The following is a 21,635-nucleotide window of genomic DNA, read 5'->3' on the forward strand; positions in this document are numbered from 1 at the left end:
TATCTGTGTATCTGTCTGTGACATCGTAGCTCCTAAACTAATGAACCGATTTTAATTTAGTTTATTTGTTTGAAAGGTGGCTTGATCGAGAGTGTTCTTAGGTATAATCCAAGAAAATCGGTTCAGCCATTTGAAAGTTATCAGCTCTTTTCTAGTTACTGTAACCTTCACTTGTCGGATGTTATAAATTATTAATTTACACTTTATATTTAGATTATGGTTACGGAATCATAGAAGAATTTCCACTCACTGTATTGAGTGAACGTGACCTAGTTGAAAAGAAGACATCTGTCAAAGCCGTGTCTCGCTCGAGGGTGCTAAGTTTGAGTCTCTTGTCACTGGAGAGCTTAATTACTGACTGACTGACTAATTACGTTGGGACACTTCCCTGGGGTGCCCAACAATATACCTGCAATACGGAAAATCCCAGTCTATATTATATAGGTACCTACTCATATTATAAAGAGGTAAAGTTTGTAAGTTTATTTATAGGGAATCTCTGGAACTTCTGAACTGATTTTGAAAATTCTTTCACCAGTAGAAACCTACACTTGCCTGGGTGACGCAGGCTATATTTCATTTAAAAAAAATTAGAGATCCCTACGAAAATTGCCATAAGCTACCCGAGATGGCAATCGGGGATGGGACGCTCCGCACAGCCGTAGAGCCTCCGCTCCGGGGCGTCCCCCCGCCTCATACTCCGATTGCCAAGTCAACCTGTCGTGTACTATAGTTGAGACATTTCCCTGGTGAGGTCCTTTAAATTTACTTTGGCAGTATTTGACATAGTACTACTATATAAAGGACTTAGAGTCGAACCCGGGGTCTCAAGATCAGCAGCCGAAAATGTTTACCACTCAACTACCGAGACTTAGGATTTTTTTTAATTCTGATCAAGTTCAGAGTCAAGTTGGCCCTTGACTGCAATCTCACCTGGTGGTAAGTGATGATGCAGTCTGAGATGGAAGCGGGCTAACCTGGAAGGGATATGGCAGTTTTATTAAACTCATATCCCGTGGTTACTAACTAGGAATATACTAACAGATACATAATCATGGTACATAGAGATCCATCTACGCTTTCCAATTGTATGCATCATCCCACAGCAAAACAGATCTTATTACATGGTAAATAAGAAGCATATTCGTTTTCATCGTAATTGTATTGTTTTCTCAACAAAGATGCTCTGAAGGTACGGCTGAATCATCTCGTTGTTATTTGAGTTAACGTAACTGTTGGGCCGCGGGAATCGACGTTTGGCGATCCTGTAAATGCAAACAAACCAATGTAGTACGAGTAAGGTACACTAACGTACAGAGCAGGAAGCTCGCCTAGTCTACTAGGTTTAGGTTTACTCAATAGTCTATAGTCTATGGCGCGGCGTCAATAGTTTTCAAATAAGTAGGTGCGATTCAAGCTAAGCGTATAATGTAGGTGTGTAAGGATTAAGTGAAGCTTTATTAGGTCACGTGCAAATGTACAAAGTTTAAATGTCAAACTAGGTATATATTTCAATTTTATTTAGTGGATTTTCGCGTCTGCCGTGCTGCACTTAGGCTGAAATCAATAGAGCATACCAGACTTATGTATATATTATTGTGTATATTAGTTAAAAGGAAAACTTACAGATAATTATAATCATCACACTAATATTTTAAAGGCAATGTTTGTGTGTATGTTTGTTACTCCTTCACGCAAAAACTACTTGACGGATTTAGCTGAAATTTTAATGGAGATAGGTAATATCATGCATTAGCACATAAGCTACTTTTTATCCCGGAAAATCAAAGTTTGCCATGGGATTTTGAAAAACTTAAGTCCACGCGGACGAAGACGCGGGCATCAGCTAATAGAATATAGCTTAAGTTTTCACAGATAGAAGACATTATATACTCTTAAGAATGAAAAACTTTTCTACCGCCGCTTCTGCGACAAATTCGTGGCCCTGCAGGTATTTTCTTTTATTATGTACTACTCTGGAGTTCCGATATCGAGTTTCTATTACTTTTGGAGATTGTTTGTTTTGTATTAATAGTAGTAGCGGGAGAATTCGATGAATAGAATACTTGTTCTATAAAATATTAAGTGCACTCAGTTGTGCTATTTCCAATATAATTTCTAGGTAGATTAACAGGGCTCTCTCCGTCACTCGCTTCATACAATCGTAGTTCCAATTTCATTTGAATATTAAGCAACCAAAGTCCATGAAATTTTGCAGACATATTCTAGAAACTAATATCTGTGTCTGTGGTGTTTTAGATTTTTCTAAAAATATGTAGTTTTAAAATTACAGGGGCTCAAAGATTTGTGTAAAATTTTTTAAGACCGCGTAACTTTGAAACCGAATATTTTAACAGAAATCTGGAAAACCACAGACATAGATATTAGTTTCTAGAATATGTCTGCAAAATTTCATGGACTTTGGTTGCTTAATATTCAAATGAAATTGGAACTACGATTGTATGAAACGAGTGACGGAGAGAGCCCTCTAAAGGGTCTGTCAAGTGTTTCGAAACTAATGATCTTCTGAACAAAGTCGAAGACATCTAGATTCTAGATCTCTATTTTATTGTTGAAATGAATGAAATATCTATACATACAAATATTTATCGTATTCCAAGGAACAAATATAAAATACAGAACTATCAATTTTAAGCGTTGAAAGCGATTGTTTGAGACCGGGAGAGACATTTTTTCTCTTGGAAAATCCTAAATCCAATTTTCAAAAACCTATCATCCGACTGGATGAAGTCACGGGTTACTAATATAAATACGTCTATACATATTTTTTTCCATTCCATCAGCCTGTAAGCGTCCACTGCTGGACATAGGCGTTTCCAAGAGCGCGCCACCAAACACGGTCCTCCGCCTTCCACATCCACCCGCTCCCTGCAGCTATCTTCTTCAGGTCATCGGAAGAGAGACCTGAGGATTAGGGGTGAAAAAATGGAAGGAGGTAACCTCCGACCGAGTTTGGACGGGTGCCTATCAGAATGTCCACGTTGCAAAATGACGATGTTGCTATAACGTCTTGATATTCGAACGCCATAACAACTAAATAGACATCAACGCTAAACACCCTAGAAGCAAAACATCTGGATCTTAAAATGTCCTAGTTCAAAATAAATAATCGAAATGGAAGTTGATTTTACTTAACTTTTTGTAATAAGATTTCAAAGGTTTATTTTTGTTACAGTATCCTCCCTCCCGAGTCCGACGACAGAAGAGGACGAGGACGAGGACGAGACGACGCCGAGTCGCGCGGACGCGGACGACGACGGACGAGTGTACAAGAACCCGCGCAACTCGCCCTCCGCCCAGTGTCCGCGCGACGAAGAGCAGGCTACATTGCTGGTAAGATACCCTCCTTAGGATTCCGTATCTCTAGAGAGCAGTATCGTATCTTCCGAATACGACGACAGAAGAGGACGAGGGCGAGGACGAGACCATGCCGAGTCGCGCGGACGCGGACGACGACGGACGAGTGTACAAGAACCCGCGCAACTCGCCCGCTGCTTTTTCTTTCGCGGCCATTTTTTCTTGTCAAAAATTCTCATTGGAATCATCATCATCTTCCATTATCGCTAGCAACCCTCTCAGAATGAGAAGGCATTGGTACGCTGGCCAAGTGCGGATTGGCAGATTTGACACACTTATGGAGAACTCTCAGGCACATAGATTTCCTCGCAATGTTTTCCTTCACCGTAAAAGCAAGACATACCTACTTTATTACTGGAAACCTGCATAACGCCGAAACGTCAGAGAGAAATCGATTAGAATACATCGATGATTAGAACATTATTATGAGTACCCATACGCGTTTGGTAACTTGGAACCTAAACTTTTATCGTTGTTTTGATCTGATCCTCCGCTCTTTCAGCTACTTTAGCCGCATGACTCGTTGAGCCAACTAAGCCATATCATTCTTCTTCGTCGTAATACTCTTGGCAGAGCGGTCGTGGTCATCACAAAGTGACGTTTTTGAGGGCAGATGTTATGCGCCTTACGAGCATTCGCCACTTCTCCCTGCTGGCCGATAGTCTGGTACACTCGTGCACGGCACTGCCCACAGCGGACTCAACTTGGTCGGTCCATCGGTAGGCGACCTTCCTCGCCCTCTGGTACCCTTCACCCTGCCAAGATGCTCAATGGAGTCACTCTCACGCCGGGAGATATGTCTGAAGAACTTTAGTATGCGACTCTGTATTAACGCCGAAAAACGTTGTTTAATGCCGAGTTCATGATATCCTAGAGTGCGTTTTAAAATAAGCTTTTCAATCCGCAGGGTCAAAAATGCTTGCGGAAGTGTTCTTCGGACGAGGACTGCAAGAGTAAAAAGAAGAAGTGCCTCTGTGACGGTGCCTGTGGCATGTCCTGTATCAAACCAGGTGAGAGAGTATGATGTCTTACTGTCTCTATAAAATAATCTAAGTATTAGAGTTTTTTCAAATTAAAATAGCAAGCAATCGAGCAGACGGGTCACCTGATGTTAAATGATTAATCTCTGGTACTGCAAAGGTTTATGGGTGGTCCATGAATATTTGCAGTACCAGAGGAAACGCGTTGCCGGCCTTTCGGGAATTTGTTGGTCCGCCCCTTCAATAACCCCATGTTGTAATCTAATGGGAACACCGCAGAAGGGAGTTGATTCCGCAGTTTTCTGGAAAATGTAATGATTTTAATGTAGTATCTAGCATCTATCTTGAAACATGCTTGAAACCAGTTATGAACTACAGTTTGTCTGAAAGATTCACTGGCATGTTATTACTGACAATGTTATGTAAGGCTGCAATCTTGTAATTTGGTGCGAGAGTTTGTATTCGATTCCGAAGAAGCGAAGGATGCTGGTTACCTGAGCGTAGTGAAGAATTCATGTGCAAAATACACAACCAATGAAGACATAAATCGATAATTGGCTTAGTTTTATATCTAGAACAACAAATCACACTTCACACTATAATATTATAAAGGAGAAAGTTTGTATGTGTGTGTGTGTGTGTGTGTGTGTGTATGTTTGTTACTCCTTCACGTAAAAACTACTGGACGGATTGGGCTGAAATTTAGAATGGAGATAGATTATACCCTGGATTAGCACATAGGCTACTTTTTATTCCGGAAAATCAAAGAGTTCCCACGGGAATTTTAAAAACCTACAACCACGCGAACGAAGTCGCGGGTATCAGCTAGTAATAGAATAATCGGTGTAATACGTTTGTATGGAGAATCACGTACCCTTAATAGAAATATAAAATCATTACCTACATATATGTGTCTATGATGAATAAGTATGTGGGTTGGCAATGTGAGAACAGATGAACAATGCTGTTATGCATCGTCGATGCACCATAAATCAATCGTAACCTCATTCCACACTCATTAACCGCTTCCCTATTACGTTAAACGGAGTATATTCGCAGCGCGCTCCATGTAAACGTAAATTGACTCTCATTTTTGAATACCAACCAATCAACTCCCTTCGGCAGTGTTTCCATTGATTATGGTGCTGCAAATGGTCATGGGCGCCGGTAACCATTCAACATCATGTGAACCGCCTTTTTATAGACTAGCGCTTGGTGGTGATGGTGCAGCCTAAGATAGAGTGCGCTTGCCTAGAAGTCATTCTTGATTTGCAGTGTCGCTCGTGAATGCTCGTGTATTCGCTATTTCTTTTTAACTCAAAGGAATTTTGTGAAAAATAGTTATGTAAGTATAGAATGTACCATCGATACTCACGTATTTAGTCGATGTAAGCTCGAGAAAAACTCACAATAGTTTGAATATTAAAATAACTATGTTTTTCACGGAAATCTAGCAAACTACAGACATAGCTAATAATTCATACATCGAAATGATTGTTGATTCAAATAAGAGCCAAACTCTTGCTCGTTTGCTCGCTATTTTTATTTTAAAAAACTACGTATGTATGTAGCGGGTGACGGAGGGACTAGCGTTAAATGCTACTCGAATCAATTTGCACGTTTAATTACAGATGGTGGTTTTTAATGAAATCCAACACACAATGATTTTAATTAATTAATTCGACATTAATTTATGTCGTATCGTGTCGGGGCGTACGTCCGTGTTTAATGAGCAACGTTGAATTTTGTATAAATAACGTCCATTCTGGATACAACTTTTTTTTTCTCTTTAAATCTGGCTTTACTCTGATTAGCCAATGTCAAGTTTGTGATATGTTCAAGTTATTGAATTTATACAAGTATGGACTCCGTCTGCGCCGGCGTCCGCCGACACACGCGCGGCGCCCCTTTAGAGCGCTTCCCAGTCAGTTCCACCACCAAAAAACACCAACTAACACAAAAACCAGCCACTCTTAACAAAAAAAACACTCCAAACAAGCACAGCACGCGCGCCAGCAAACGCCATCACAGACGAAGTCCTCTGGATACAATATTTACTGGGATTCACACTTTTATATACCTACCTACATGCTAACATTGCAGTGCTGACCTACCTAGTGGTAGCATGGACCGCTAACGATTTTAAAAAACAATTAAATATCACTTGCTTTAACAGTGAAGGAAACCTGCATTTTTTGTTTTTAATTTTTTTTTTTGTTTTTATGGCGGCAATAGAAATTAGAGCCTCGTTATGGAAGAAGATCTAATTGGTCCAGGAAATGCCTATATTAGCCTGAAAAAATCGATCAAACACTTTTTTAATTTTCATGTCGGCCATTTTTAAATTTTTATTATTTGTTGTTATGGCGGCAATAGAAATACATATTTTGTGAAAATTCTCTCTCTTTAAACTCTCTCTAAACTCTTTATCTACAACGGCTCACGAGATACAGCCCGTTGACAGACAGACGGACAGCGGAGGCTTGGTATAGGGTCCCGTTGGCAACCTTCAATTACGGAACCCTAAAAACGATTTCCTAGACAACCCTAGAAACTAGACGAAAACACTGCTCCATTCAATTAAAGAAAACTCGACTTTAAAAATTTTACTACATCATAAAATTTGCGCTACGAACCGTCTTCAAAAGTCGGCGAGCCTCGTTATGGAAGAAGGTCTAATTGGTCCGGGAAATGCCTATTTTATAGCTCGTTTACTCTAAAAGGCAGAGACTGGCCACAGTTGTATTTTTCTCTCATATTTTCAACATTCTTTCGAGCTTGTTTCATTTTGCTGTAATGAAACTAAAACAATTTCTGCTGAGATTTTTCACTGATTTGATTGGACCTGCACTTTTCCTACTTGGCAAAACGGCGATACGTCATCCATACTTCGATATCCAATTTTGATGTTTGGTACAGAGTGCCAAATAGACGATGCGCCCAACGCCCATGTGGAATTAGTTTTTTAAATCCCCATGACAACTCTTTTATTACCCAGGGCAAAAATTAGCCCATCTTAATCCTCGAAACGCAAACTGTCTCTGAATCAAATTTCGTCAAAATCAGTTAAAAGGTCGTGAAAAGCCAGCAGACAGACTGACAGAGACACAATTTTACATTTCTAATTTTAAGTAAGGAGTCTCAATACCAGACAAAAGTAAATATAAACAAAGGGTTGTTACTTTCCAAGTAATCTTGAAGCTCCATTAAGGTCCAAACTTCGCAAGTTTTCATCTTGTTTTCATCCGAGGCACTTTACAAAATTTTCCCATTTCAAATTCAAACTAACCTCTTGTCGACTTCTCCCAAATTACGACAACTGTACCACTTGAATTTGCATTGTTAATGCAATATGACACTTATTCTTCGTGTAATAAGACATGAATTACGTCAAACGTAGAACAAATATTACAGTCGGAAAGTTTTGAGAAGTTTATTTTAAATTTTTGTTCAAATAAGTTTATGTAAAGTACATTTTTGTAAGTTTTCGCAAAAGGTGTGAAAACTGAAAATTTAGTCTTTTAACTCATAAGGTATCTCAGGAGTGCGAAGAAGTTTTGCTACAGACAATTTTTTTTGTTATTAATTGAGTGATACCTTGTGCTTTTAGATAACTTACGCCAATCGAATCATAATCATCATCATGATTAACCCATCGCCTGCTAACTATTAAGTATGCGGGTCGCCTCCAGAAGCCTGCACTTCCGGCACATAGCCAGTTTGGTAGACATACCACAGTGATCAAGTGCAAAATAGCAGACTTCACACACCTTTGAGAACAATATAGAGAACTCTCAGGCATGCAGGTTTGCTGACGATGTTTTCTTTCACCGTTAAAGCAAGTGATTTCAAATGTTTTAAACGCAGATAACTCCGGTAAGTTAAAGGTGTCTGCCGGACATCGAACCCAACGAAATACCGGTCGATAAAACAGTCGGTCTATCATCGATCGATAGTGGATTGATGATTAAGAGAGAACGAAGGAAATCGCCATCCGATACTCACGGGCCACTCTGTCATCGATCTATTAATTTATCAATGACAAGTACATATGCAAAAAATTCCAAAAAACGGTCAAGTGGGAGTCGGACACGCACACGTAGGGTTCCGTACCATTGTACAAGAAATAGCACTTTTTAATTATTATTTTTTTGATTTACATGACAACTATTTATGGCAATTTTTTATTATTTGTTTTTATTCAATTTTCTACCTATTAAGGTTAATGAGATACAGCCCGTTGACAGACAGACGGATGGACGGAGGCTTTGTACCTAATAGAGCCCCGTTAGCTTGGCACTCTTCGTGTACGGAACCTTGGGAATGATATTATTAGAAGGATCTGGAGAGGAATCTTAAGGCGTATAGATGCGAACCCGGGGCTTACCGCCAGTAGCTTTAAAAAAGCAAGAGTGTAGCTTAGTAAACAGCTTTTGACGGAAATAAGGTCAACTCCCCACTCAGGCGTGAGAGCAGCGCGTGGTTTTTTTCGGCCTGTGACATAATTCCCCAGTTTAATGTTTTAGATGGTCATGATCTAGAAAGATTATCTAGGTTAATTTTATTACATGACATCCCAGAAGAAGGTGTTCAATGATTTCACTGTTCATGCATGTGATTTTCTTTGTTCCACCATATCTTCTAAATGTCTGGACAGATTTAGATGTACGGGATAGCGTTAGAATCCTTAGATTACGCCAAATCACACTGGCTTTAATTTTTTTGGAAAAAATCAATACGGCGACTGTATGGCACTATTTTTAAATGTTTTTTTTTACTTTTTAATTTTTAGGGTTCCGTACCTCAAAAAGAAAAACGGAACCCTTGACAGACAGACAATCTTGACTATCTGTCTGTCTGTCAAGAAAACCTATACGGTACTTCTCGTTGATCTAGAATCATGAAATTTGGTAGGTAAATAGGTCTTATATAGCACAAGTAAAGGTAAAAATCCGAAAACCGTGAATTTGTGATTGGTTACATCACAAAAAAATAGAATGTGTTCAATGAACAAATAAATTAGTAAGTATTTTCAATTTTTAAAGTAACATAACTAGGTATACCAAGTGGGGTATCATACGAAAGGGCTTTCACGTACATTCTAAAACAGATTTTTATTTATTACACCTTTTCGTGGCACGGAAAAAAGGGTTAAAATATGGCTAAGGCGCATGAATAATAAACGAATGTGAATCCTCTTCTAGGATACGAGTATATCAACTCACTCCGTTGAGACGGCTTAACATTGTGGCTTAAACATTCATCGCCGGCTTAGATTGGCTTTACTGTTCCAATGTTTATGAAACGTGGAAATTACGCTAGGTATTATTTACTTATGAAAAAAAAAGGTTGAAATATGTCTAAGAGCCGGTTCCCATTTGTCGTCTGTCGGGCCTGGATTTTAATCGGATGTTCCGATTACACTCTATCTATTCACACTTGTCCGAAACTGATTTTGTGTCAAAATGTTCTGCCACTGGAACATCCGATTAAAATCCGAGCCGACAGCCGACAAGTGGGAACTTGCTGTTACGTAGATAATTAGAAAGTCATTGATCCTCGTGCATGAATATGAAACATATGTGGGTTATCTCTTAAGATACGCGAGCATTTATCTACTCCGTTGAGACGGCTTAACATTGTGGCTTAAACATTCATCGCCGGCTTAGATTGGCTTTACTGTTCAAATGTTTATGGAACGTGTGACTGAAAGACTGGCTTTATTACTGCGGTATAACGTTTGAAGTGATATTATTTTGAAGTGTTTCGAGTATGAGAGAACTGTGAAGGTGTTAATTAATATGGCGCATCCCACTTATGAACTTGACATAATATTTTTTAACTGAAAAAATACATTTTTAAGCCCAAAAAGAGGTGTTATAAGTTTGACGTGTGTATCTGTGTATCTGTCTGTGGCATCGTAGCTCCTAAACTAATGAACCGATTTTAATTTAGTTTTTTTTGTTTCAAAGGTGGCATAATCAAGAGTGTTCTTAGCTATACTTAATCCAAGAAAATCGGTTCAGCCGTTTGAAAGTTATCAGCTCTTTTCTATTTACTGTAACCTTCACTTGTCGGGGGTGTTATTTTAATTTACACTTGTAGGTGAAGCGGTAATAGCCTAGTGGTCAACGTTTGCCTCCTAATAGGTCATACGTTCGATCCCGGGTACGCGCGTCTAATTTTTCGAAATTATGTGCGTTTTAAACAAATATCAAATGCTTTAACTGCGCAGGTAGACATCTTGAGGACGCCTATGTAGATTTCTTCAAGATGGCCTCTGACTTTAGAAGCTATACCACATGAGTAGATATCCAGCTTACTGTGTGTTTTAAGCCATTAAATATCACTTGCTAACAGTGAAGGAAACTTCATGAGAGAACATGCATGCCTGAGAGTTCTCCATAATGTTCTCAAAGGTATGTGAAGTCTGCTAATTCGCACTTGGCCAACGCGCCAGACTATGGCCAAACCATCCATTCAAAGAGGGTTTCGTGGTCAGTAGTGAGACGGTGGGATGATGATAAGATCTTGAGACTTTAAGTCTATCTCAAAGTCTTCAATACCTAATTACAAAATCTAATGTAATTTATGAAATTGGTAATTTAAATATTTCAAAATTGTAACACCACGATATTCATGAATATTCATTACAATATTCAGAAATAAATATTCAGTTAATATTTCGTCGCTTTCTCGGATACATAAAGATAAACCCCCGAGCCCTATGAATAATTCAAGAAATTCCGCTTGGGCTAACCTCAGATTAAATTAGGCTTTCTTAGAAAGCTGTGTCGGCGATATTTTGTGTGAATGGATGAATTACTTGGCCGAGTAGCACATTGTAACATTTCAAAGTAGTATTTAATCACTCTTCAGATTTACACAAAAATAGAAATAGAAACAGAAGTAAATTTATTTGAATTTAATATACAGGGTGTTTGGGAATAATTGGTATATAATGACGACACATACCCATGCTACTTTGATCTGATAAATACAATGCTGAAGTATAATCACGAAATAAAATTATAAAAATTTCCATACAAAATTTTAAATTTTTTATGTCCTAGTTTGGCCTCGGCCTATCTAAAGTGGCCAACGATCTCAGTGAGTTAGGACACGTTAGAGTCATGAAAACTTTGAGATGATTTTTTTTTTTTAAATATTGTATGGATTTTTTTATAATTTTATTTCGTGATTACTTCAGCATTGTATTTATCAGATCAAAGTAGCATGGGTCCGTGTCGTCGTTATATACTAATTACCAAACATCCTGTATAAAACCTTTTACAAGCGCTGTGGAATCGTCAAATGAATCTACCAATGGTTTGAAATACTCTGTTTGGATGAACTTTTGTTTGCTGTACTATAAAATATACTTGGAGCCAAAAATATTTTTTCATAAATCATGACCATGATATCTATAATTTCGACATATTTTATCAAACTTTCAATCGACAGCTTTCAATCTTTCTTGAAAGCCATTAAAAATAGGTATTGTCCCATTTAATATTGGGGAAAAATTAAAATGTACATCATCAGAATCAGTACCAAAATATCAGTTGTACCTACAATCTACATCTATTTTCGTAACTATGTAAGAGCATTTTTTCGAAACCAAAATCATAAACTTAAAACTAAAGCCGCTTTCTTTCTTTATTTTCTTATTTCTGTCTAAAAAGTAAAAGTACTGGCACATTACATTGCACAAGTGTTTGATATCGTTGTAGACAATACAATTTTCGCGTTGTTTCTCCTCGACCAAGTTAAGTTAAACTTCACCCGATAAAAGCGTTACACTACTATCTCTTCCAAAGGAAACTGTTGGCCACAAATTTTCCGCGAATGCCTTCCGGTTCCCGCCTTTTGTGGTGGAAAATTTATTGTCTCTGCAATATAATGGTTTTTGTTTTAAAGTCAAATTAGTTTCGAGGCGACTTTTCTTTTTAAAAATTTTCCCAACTTTTTATTACTAGTTTCTTTGTAGATTGCTCTGGGATTTATATTTTCATGTAAAGTTTTATATGAAACTGTAATTTTTAAAAATCCCGTAGTAACTCTGTGATTTTCAGGGATAGAAAGTTGCCTATGTCAGTTTCCAAGATGCAAGCTACCTCTATACCAAATTTCATCAAAATTGGTTAAACTGTTAAGCCGTTAAAAGCTAGCAGGCAGACAGACAGACAGACAGACACACTTCCGCATTTACAATATTAGTATGGATTTTTCTTACGATATTTGCTAGAAGAAAAGGTGGCAACCCCAATGCAGGTACTGCGTCAAATGAAATGAGTAATCACAATTACCCGGTTGACTGGACGCGGGAGAATTAAGCCGCAAATTGGGAGCGGCATTAGGCATGTATAGGCCGCGTCAATTACATGTGAGCTGCTCCGATTTGTAGGGTTCCGTAGCTTTGAAACTGTGACAGCCACACACACAGACAGACAGGCAGATAAACAGGTTAGGACGTCCGCCTCCTAATCGGAAATCGGGGGTTCGATCCCGGACACGCACCTCTCGGACTTATGTGCTTTTTAAATAATTAAATGCCACTTCATTCATTCATTCAGTTAATCCATACTTAATATTATAAATGCGATTGTGTGTCTGTCTGTCTGCTACGTTTCCACGGCCCAACCGCTAACCAGATTTTAATGTTTGGTAGTAGACTTGGGGTACATCTCGGGGAAGCACATAGGCTACTTTTTAATCCATAAAATCGAAGAGTTCCTACAGGATTTAAAAAAACCCGAAATCCACGCAGTCGAAGCCGCGGGCATCTTCTAGTAAGGCATATTTACAAGGTTTTGCGATTGTAGTGTAAACATAAACTCGGTTGAGTTTTTCTTGCTTCATCGTTGCTTGAGAGTTCTCCATAGTGTTCTCAAAGGTGTGTAAAGTCCGCCATTCATAAAACGGTTAGGTCATAGTCCACCATCAGGTCCGTATTGGCAGACTTCACAGATCTTTGAGAAAAATACGTAGAACTTTCCTCTCTGAAATAAAAATGCATAAATTGCTCAACTGTAGGAATCTAATCATACAAAAAGCGTTTCATTAATGATGGAAATTAATTATTTATTACCTAGTGATTATTATTATATACGTAAATAGGTATATATACCTGTGTATTGAATTGGTTTTGTTAATATTACGCATTGCGGTGTGGAGAGATGAATGATTTATTCAAAGTTGATATAAACAGAGCCGTAATAACCTAATGGTTAGACGTACGCTTTCTTTTCGGGAGGTAGAGGCTTCGATCCCGGGCACGCACCTCTCTTTTCGGAGTTATGTGCGTTTTTAACCTCCGACCCAGAAAGAAGGGTGTTATAAGTTTGATGTGTGTATCTGTGTATCTGTCTGTGGCATCGTAGCTCCTAAACTAATGAACCGATTTTAATTTAGTTTTTTTTGTTTGGAAGATGGCTTGATCGGGAGTGTTTTTAGCTATAATCCAAGAAAATCGGTTCAGCTGTTTGAAAGTTATCAGCTCATTTCTAGTCACTGTAACCTTCACTTGTCGGGGGTGTTATAAATTTTTAATTTACACTTGTAGGTTAGAGGTTCGCGCTCTGGATCGAACCCTTGACCTCCCGAAAAGAAGACTGACCTCTTAACCACTTAGCTATCACCGCTTCCGCATTAATTCGCTTCTATTCTACCATAAATTAACAAACAGAACATGCCTACAAATACAACAGAGTGAGTGTAAACTACATTTTCGTATAACGTCGCCGTCACACGCCGTGTTTGCTACATCTCGCTTAATTAGTTTAAACCAAAACAACATACCTCCTAGTACGTTTAAACCTAACTACATGATTTCTGGCAAACTAAATAGTTAACTACATTAATGTGGTCATATTTCGCTCTGATAATTCACTTCCGATACAAGATAATTCACACTAATATTATAACTCATGTTACAATTGTCTACGACGTAAAAAAATAGGTATTTAATCAAAAATACAAAATATTTTTATTCAATTGAACTTTTACAAGTACTTTTGAATCTTCGAGTGCATCTACCAATAATTGTGCCTGCCCTCTTGAACGGAATGGCCAACTTTTAAAAAGTTTCTGAACTTGGCTTCTTCTTTGTTTCTATATAAAAGCCTATTGTGAGCAAAAATCTCGATTTTTAATGCACAATCGTGTAAATATGGTAATTATAATTCTAAGCCTAACTGCCTACTGGATATTATTAATATTATGCGAAAGTGTGCCTGTCTGCTAGGTTTTCACAGTCCATCCGTTCAACCGATTAGGACGAAATTTAATACAGACATATCTTGCATTTCGGGGAAGGACATTGGCTACTTTTTGACCCAGAAAAACAAAGATTTCATTGGTTAAGTATTCGTTAGCCACCTTTCAAACAAAAAAAAAACCTCTATCAAGCCACGGTTCATTCGTTTAGGAGCTACAATGCCACAGGCCGATACACAGATGCACACGTCAAACTTATAACACCCCTCTTTTTGGGTACGCGGGTTAAAAAGGAAATCCCGCAAAATTCTAGACAGCTCTACAGTAAAATTTAAAGAAATAACTTTTATCCAGGTATTTACTTAAGGGAAACCTTGCCAAGAATGTGTGAAAATACGCGAGGAAACCGTTTAAACGGTACATTAAAAACACGTAACCGTCTAGAATTCCAGGCAGCGTAAAATGTAAATGACTCGATATATAAACGCTAAAGCGGTTTCAGAGCTCGTAAGGAGTGGCTCAAAAGGTGCTTGGAAAAGTTTATTTTACTCGAATAGTGATTTTTAGGGTTCCGTACCTCAAAAGGAAAAAAGGAACCCTAATAGGATCACTTCGTTGTGTGTCTGTTTTTTTGTCTGTTAAAAAACCTGTAGGGTACTTCCTGTTCACCTAGAATCATGAAATTTGGCAGAGAAAAATCTGATATCCGTGAATTCGTGGTTACATCACAAAAAATATAAATTGTGTTCATGTACAAATATAATATTTTCAATTTTCGAAGTTTAAGATAACTATACCAAGCGGGGAATCGTTTGAAACGGCTTTACCTGTGTATTCTAAAACAGATTTTTATTTATTTTTATTCATAATCGTTCTTGATTTCTCGTGTAAAATGACGAAAAAATACGACTGTATGTAGTACGGAACCCTCAGTGCACGAGTCTGACTCGCACTTGGCCGGTTTTTTAATGTATTTGCTAATTGATGCCTACTTTGCCTAAAGTAAGTGTTTCATATGCGTTTGCGACAAAAATTAGCCTATGTTCGCCTACGGAAGGCAAGTTACATCTAAAACTTTCGGCAATGACGTTTTGATGGATGGGCGAAAAGGACAGATAGGCAGATAGATAATAGGTATGGATTGGGCATAGAATTACAATTATCTTCATTATTTACATGAATATATTGTATTAAAAAGCGGGACTTTCGTTCACAATAAGCTTTTATACAACGTGACCATCCCACGGACATTCTGCCGTAGCCGAAGAAAAAGCCAAGTTCATAAACTTTTTAAAAGTTGGTCATTCTGTTCAGCAGGGCTGCCACAATTATTGCAATTTAATAATATTTTTTTAACATCAATAAGACCGCCTTTGCATACAATTGTTTTTAGTTTTTGGTTTCTTTGTTTTGTCTTGGTTATTTCATGTTTTTGTGCAATAAAGTTTTCTATCTATCTACATAGTGAGAATTTTCATTTAATACCACACTGCCTTACCTAAATTTAGCATATGCCTATGATACTCGGACGGATAAGATAAAAAAATCTAAACAATAGTTTTGCGAATAATATGTGGGAACCGATGTTACACACAATCACACACAAACACACACACGAATCTAAATACTACTCCTGTTTCTTGGTAAAAAATTAAAATGTGGCAGCCCTCACAAGAAACACGGGACTTTTGTTATGTAACTAGGCTCCGCCCGCATTTTCTTTCGTTCTTTCAAAAGTAGCTAAATGGCGCAACTTTTGAAACGGACCGTGAAATAAGAACTTTTAATGGAGTTTTTTTTTCGGATGCGAATTGAAAAGATTCTTGTAGTTTTCTCGTATAGTTTTTAATTAGGTGATTAACTGAGATGGGGCTTGTTTTTAACCCTCGACCCAAAAAGAGGGGTGTTATAAGTTTGACGTGTGTATCTGTGTATCTGTCTGTGGCATTGTATCTCCTAAACTAATGAACCGATTTTAATTTAGTTTTTGTTTGAAAGGTGTCTTAGTCGAGAGTGTTCTTAGCTATAATCCAAGAAAATCGGTTCAGCCGTTTGAAAGTTATTAGCTCTTTTCTAGGTATTACTGTAACCTTCACTTGTCGGGGGTGTTATAAATTTTTAATTTACACTTGTTAGGGTTCCGTTTCTCTAGAAAAAAGAAGATGCCTTTATAGGTCCATTTCGTTGTCTGCCTATCTGTCCGTCTGTCGTGTCTATCAAGAAAACCTATACGGTACTTCCCGTTGACCTATAGAATCATGAAATATGGCAGGTACTTAGGTAGGTCTTGTAAACCGAGATTACCCCTACAATCAAACTTACAAACTTTACCAATTAGTGTAAGTGTAATAAAAAGATATAGATTAAACTTTGCTCCGACAGAAGTCGTGGAAAATTGACAGTTTTTGGATACCTAAACGCTCAAACTTGACCCACTGCCTCGGGATGTTTGCTGAAATCTTGAGTGCGAGCTATTTTACCCTTTTCACACCAACAAGAGAGCTTTGAATAGCTTAAACATACTTCTTTACGTGCAAAGATTTCAAATAGATCTTCTGTAGATCTCTATAATGCTACAAGGTCTAGCTACATACCTACTTCATTTGTTGGCCGCTGGGCTCTGAATTTTAATCACAACTGAATCATTTCTCACTTAAATTACTTACTTTGTTCTTCAAAACGTTTTTTTAAAGCTTTGTGTCCACTAGTGCTACTTGCTATAGTATTAATACGTATAAAAAACTTGTTAATCTATCAACGCATAGCTAATTAATTTATAATAATGCTAATATTTAAAAAAAAAGTCAATTGCTAGGCGCACACGAAGGGGAATAGGAATAGAGGATTGCAACGGTTTCGTACCATCTTGTACGAAATAACACTTTTTAATTTCTTTTAGGTAATATGCATGCTAACCTGTGAACTATTACGGTTCAAGAGATACGCCCCACTAACAGACATACACATGGATGGACAGTGGAGGCTTAGTAATAGGGTCCCGTCGGCACCCTTCGGGTACGGAACCCTGACCTAACCTATGGGGTGGGTTTAACCCTTTACTACTAGCTGATGCCCGCGACTTCGTTCGCGTGGATATAGGTTTCTTAAAATCCCGCGGGAACCAGAGTTTCTTACGGGATAAAAAGTAGCCTATGTGTTAATCCAGGGTATAGTCTATCTCCGTTCTTTTCAGCCAAAACGGTCCAGTAGTTTTTGCCTGAAGGAGTAACAAACATACACACACACATACATAGACACAAACTTTCTCCTTTATAATATTAGTGTGATAATAAAACGCCCTTCTTATGTTTTAATAATAACATAAATTCACCAACTTTTTGTGTTCACTTTTCATTGCGAAAAATCCCCAAACTCTGCCGCATATTTATTTTCTCGATTTTCCTGTAGCTATAGCCAGAAATAAATTTCTGTGCCATATATTATTTATAAGTATTGCACATCTATTGTACGAAAAAGAAAGCAGGTGGCCTTCAGGGCTCCTCAGGTGATATATTACACGCTCTATTTTCCTCGAGGCAACCTTTACGGCTAAAACAGCGCGTTCCCAGACTCATTTTCAATATTAGATGTACTTTATCTTTTCTCGACAAAAAACAGACGGGATTGTTCTAGCGGAGTTCTCTTTAAAAATGGTAGTGAAAATGTTGTTCTATTTCTTACATTTAGAAAATTACAGGCAGTTAGGCTCTGCTTACTTTATACAATGATAATATTACTCAAGTATAATGCAAGGAATCATAATCTGTAAACGACGAAGAAATGCAAAATACGGTGTTTCGTGAGCATATTTTTTTTTTCTTAGGATTAATCCTTATTCCTTAAGACCCAGAGAAGGATTTAAGAAAAAGAGTCAAATTTTTTATATTTTTGGGGTAGGGGAACCTTCAGTCTGAACTTGATACCAAACTCAGTTATTGTAACAAGCTGCTAGGTCAAATTAGGTATCACTTTAGAATAAATCTCTTCTTCCACTCCACTTTTTAAATCCCTGTCTGGGGGGTCTTAAGGATCAATCCTATCAAAGGAAATTTGTTTTTCACAAAAAGTTGTATAGTGTCTATAAGTATATATAATGTATTATGTATACTATGTATATTATGTAAATATAAATTCAACTTATTCTTATATCTTACAAATTAATTGTAAGATATAAGAATAAGTTGAATTTAAGGTATTGGAGTTTTATCTATAACCGATCAAATCACAAACGAGGAGATCCATTATAGGAGAACTAGAGTTGCCAGTACAGAATAATCGATATAGCTCAACGTGTTATACCTAAAGCTACTTATTTCGAAAAACCGCTAGACGTTGGGGTCCCAAGGATCTAGAATGGCGACCCCTCACCGGAAAGCGCAGCATTGGAAGACCTCCCACTAGGTGGTCAGACAACATCAAACGAATCGCAAGGAGCCGCTGGATTCAGGCGGCGCAAGGTTCAGCATTATCGGTTGACGATGAGAGAATAGAACAACGAAATTATATCAAAATTAGCTGATGCTCGCGACTTCGTTCATGTGGATGTAGGTTTTTTTAAAATCCTGTGGGAACTCTTTGATTTTCCGGGATAAAAATTAGCCTATGCGCTAATCCAGGGTATAATCTATCTCCATTCTAAATTTCAGCCCAATCCGTCCAGTAGTTTTTGCGTGAAGGAGTAACAAACATATACACACACACAATTACGCACAAACTTTTGCCTTTATAATATTAGTGTGAAAGGTAACTCATTCAGAAATGAACTCATGCGGTCACAATATAAGGCGTCATCGTTTAAACTCATAAAAGTAGGGAGGAACTATTTTTCTTGGCAAAGTTCAATTGCAGAGTGGCAAGAAGCTCGATAAATCGTAACTCCAACTACGGTTTCCAATTTACTGCGAAGCTCTAACTTTGGAGTGGAACTTTTTGTAAAAGAATCTCGACTTTTTCGCGTCTTCAACTTTCATAGAGTTACCATGTCGTTCGGTAGTAATAATATTTGTGATTATAATCCTATTTAACTGCTACAAAGTACAATTTATATGTGCTGCTATGCTATGAGTACAAAAATGAAGGTTACAGTAACTAGAAAAGAGCTGATAACTTTTAAACAGCTGATCCGATTTTCTTGGATTATAGCTAAGAACACTCGATCAAGCCACCACAAAAAAAAACTAAATAAAAATCGGGGCATTCGTTTAGGAGCTACGATGGCACAGACAGATACACAGATACACACGTCCAACTTATAACACCTCTCTTTTTGGGCCGGTGGTTAAAAAGTATTCACGTCTCCTACTTGTGTAGAGTTGATAAAAACAATCTTCTTTGCCATATTTAAGTCTAGCAACTAATTTCAAGTTTTAAATATAAAAGTGATCATTTTTATTTTTACATTTAACCGTCCTAGTGAATTTACGAGAACCAACCCCTGGTCTTTTGACCTTAATAAATTACGTTAAAAATACCATTTTTAAGTTAATATTATTATTCTGCGTGCTAAAATAATAAAAAGAAATAAATAAAAGTACAAGAAATATAGTAAGAAGTTTATTTATTTAAACATCTTTATTGACAAAGAATAAAAATACAAGGTAGACTTATTAGGAAGTTTGTATCTTAAATTAAATTAATGAAACCTCAGCCATCAGACGGGACTTTATAGCAGTCTTGTGAAATATGGTCACCTTAGACGCGATGGTTAATTTAACACTATTTTATTTAGAATTTTAGTAGGTATGGTAGCTGTCCATCTTAAACCACAATTGTTATATAGCCTTCAGACGGGACTTTATAACAATGGCACCTAATATGTTCACCCTGTGTCACCTTGGACGCTATGGTTAATTTAACACTATTTTATTTAGAATTTTAGTAGGTATGGTAGCTGTCCATCTTAAACCACAATTGTTATATAGCCTTCAGACGGGACTTTATAACAATGGCACCTAATATGGTCACCCTGTGTCACCTTAGACGCAATGGTTAATTTAACGCTATTTTATGCCTGCGCTGTAGACTAGCTCCATTATATTAAATTAATGGGTTTCTACCTAAGTACTTTGAATTAAAAAATAAATACTAAAGAAAAACTGACTAACATCTACGTACCTATAGCTCAAAGCGCATTTAGGGTATGTATAATGTAGACCCCACAGAAATCCAAATATGTAACACTAAGTAGATCCCTACTTAGTTTCAGTTACCTGGAGGCGGTTAAAGCTACGTAACGGTTAACGTTAAACTTTAATCACCAATAAAAAGCAAAGTGGGTTATACTAGTCAGGAGATATAAAATGGTCCAATGTTAACAAACCCTGACTAGTTAAACCCATTTAACTTTAATTATCAATTAAAACTTAACTTATTTTTAACTGAGTGTCGTGAAACCGGACATTGAAACGGATTTTATACAAAACTGGCTTATGCTCGCGACTTCGTTTGCGTAGACTACACAAATTTCATACCCCTATTTCACCTTCCTAGGGGTTGAATTTTCGAAAATCTTTTCTTAGCGGATGTCTACGTCATAATAGCTATCTGCATATATCAAACAGCCCGATCCATCCAGTAGTTAGAGCTGTGTGTTGATAGGTTAGTCAGTCAGTCAGTCTGCTTATCCATACTAATATTATAAATGCGAAAGTGTGTCTGTCTGTCTGTCTGCTACGCTTTCACGGCTCAACCGCTGAACCGATTTTGATGAAATTTGCTACAGACATGGGATACATCCCGGGGAAGGACATAGGCTACTTTTTATCCCGGAAAATCAAAGAGTTCCTACGGGATTTTAAAAAACCGTAATCCACGCGGGCGAAGCCGCGGGCATCCTCTAGTCTTTTATTATATTCAGATTCAAATACAATCTATTTTTGTGTAAATTATCACGACAAAACACAATTTTGTGAAAATTTCAAACAAAATATTATATTAAACCCAGTCGCATGTAAGTACATAACTTTTCCAAATGAAAACAAGTTGCATCGTATGTACCCCTACTATGTAATTGGTTCACGTACTCGCTTGGTATTTGCATAAACAAACAGACAAAATATA

General features: G+C 37.5%; 1 protein-coding gene across 1 annotated transcript in view; it reads left to right on the forward strand.

Moving 5' to 3' along the window:
- The window catches only part of LOC123865673, a 91,215-nt gene that overhangs the window by 35,359 nt on the left and 34,221 nt on the right, over nt 1-21,635 (forward strand). The window contains exons 2-3 of the mRNA XM_045906866.1: nt 3,197-3,354; nt 4,286-4,388. Coding sequence (XP_045762822.1) covers nt 3,197-3,354; nt 4,286-4,388 — 261 coding nt within the window. The remainder of the gene's footprint in view (nt 1-3,196; nt 3,355-4,285; nt 4,389-21,635) is intronic.

This window comes from Maniola jurtina, chromosome 5, assembly GCF_905333055.1.
Source record: "Maniola jurtina chromosome 5, ilManJurt1.1, whole genome shotgun sequence".
In the NCBI taxonomy this organism is placed as follows: domain Eukaryota; kingdom Metazoa; phylum Arthropoda; class Insecta; order Lepidoptera; family Nymphalidae; genus Maniola; species Maniola jurtina.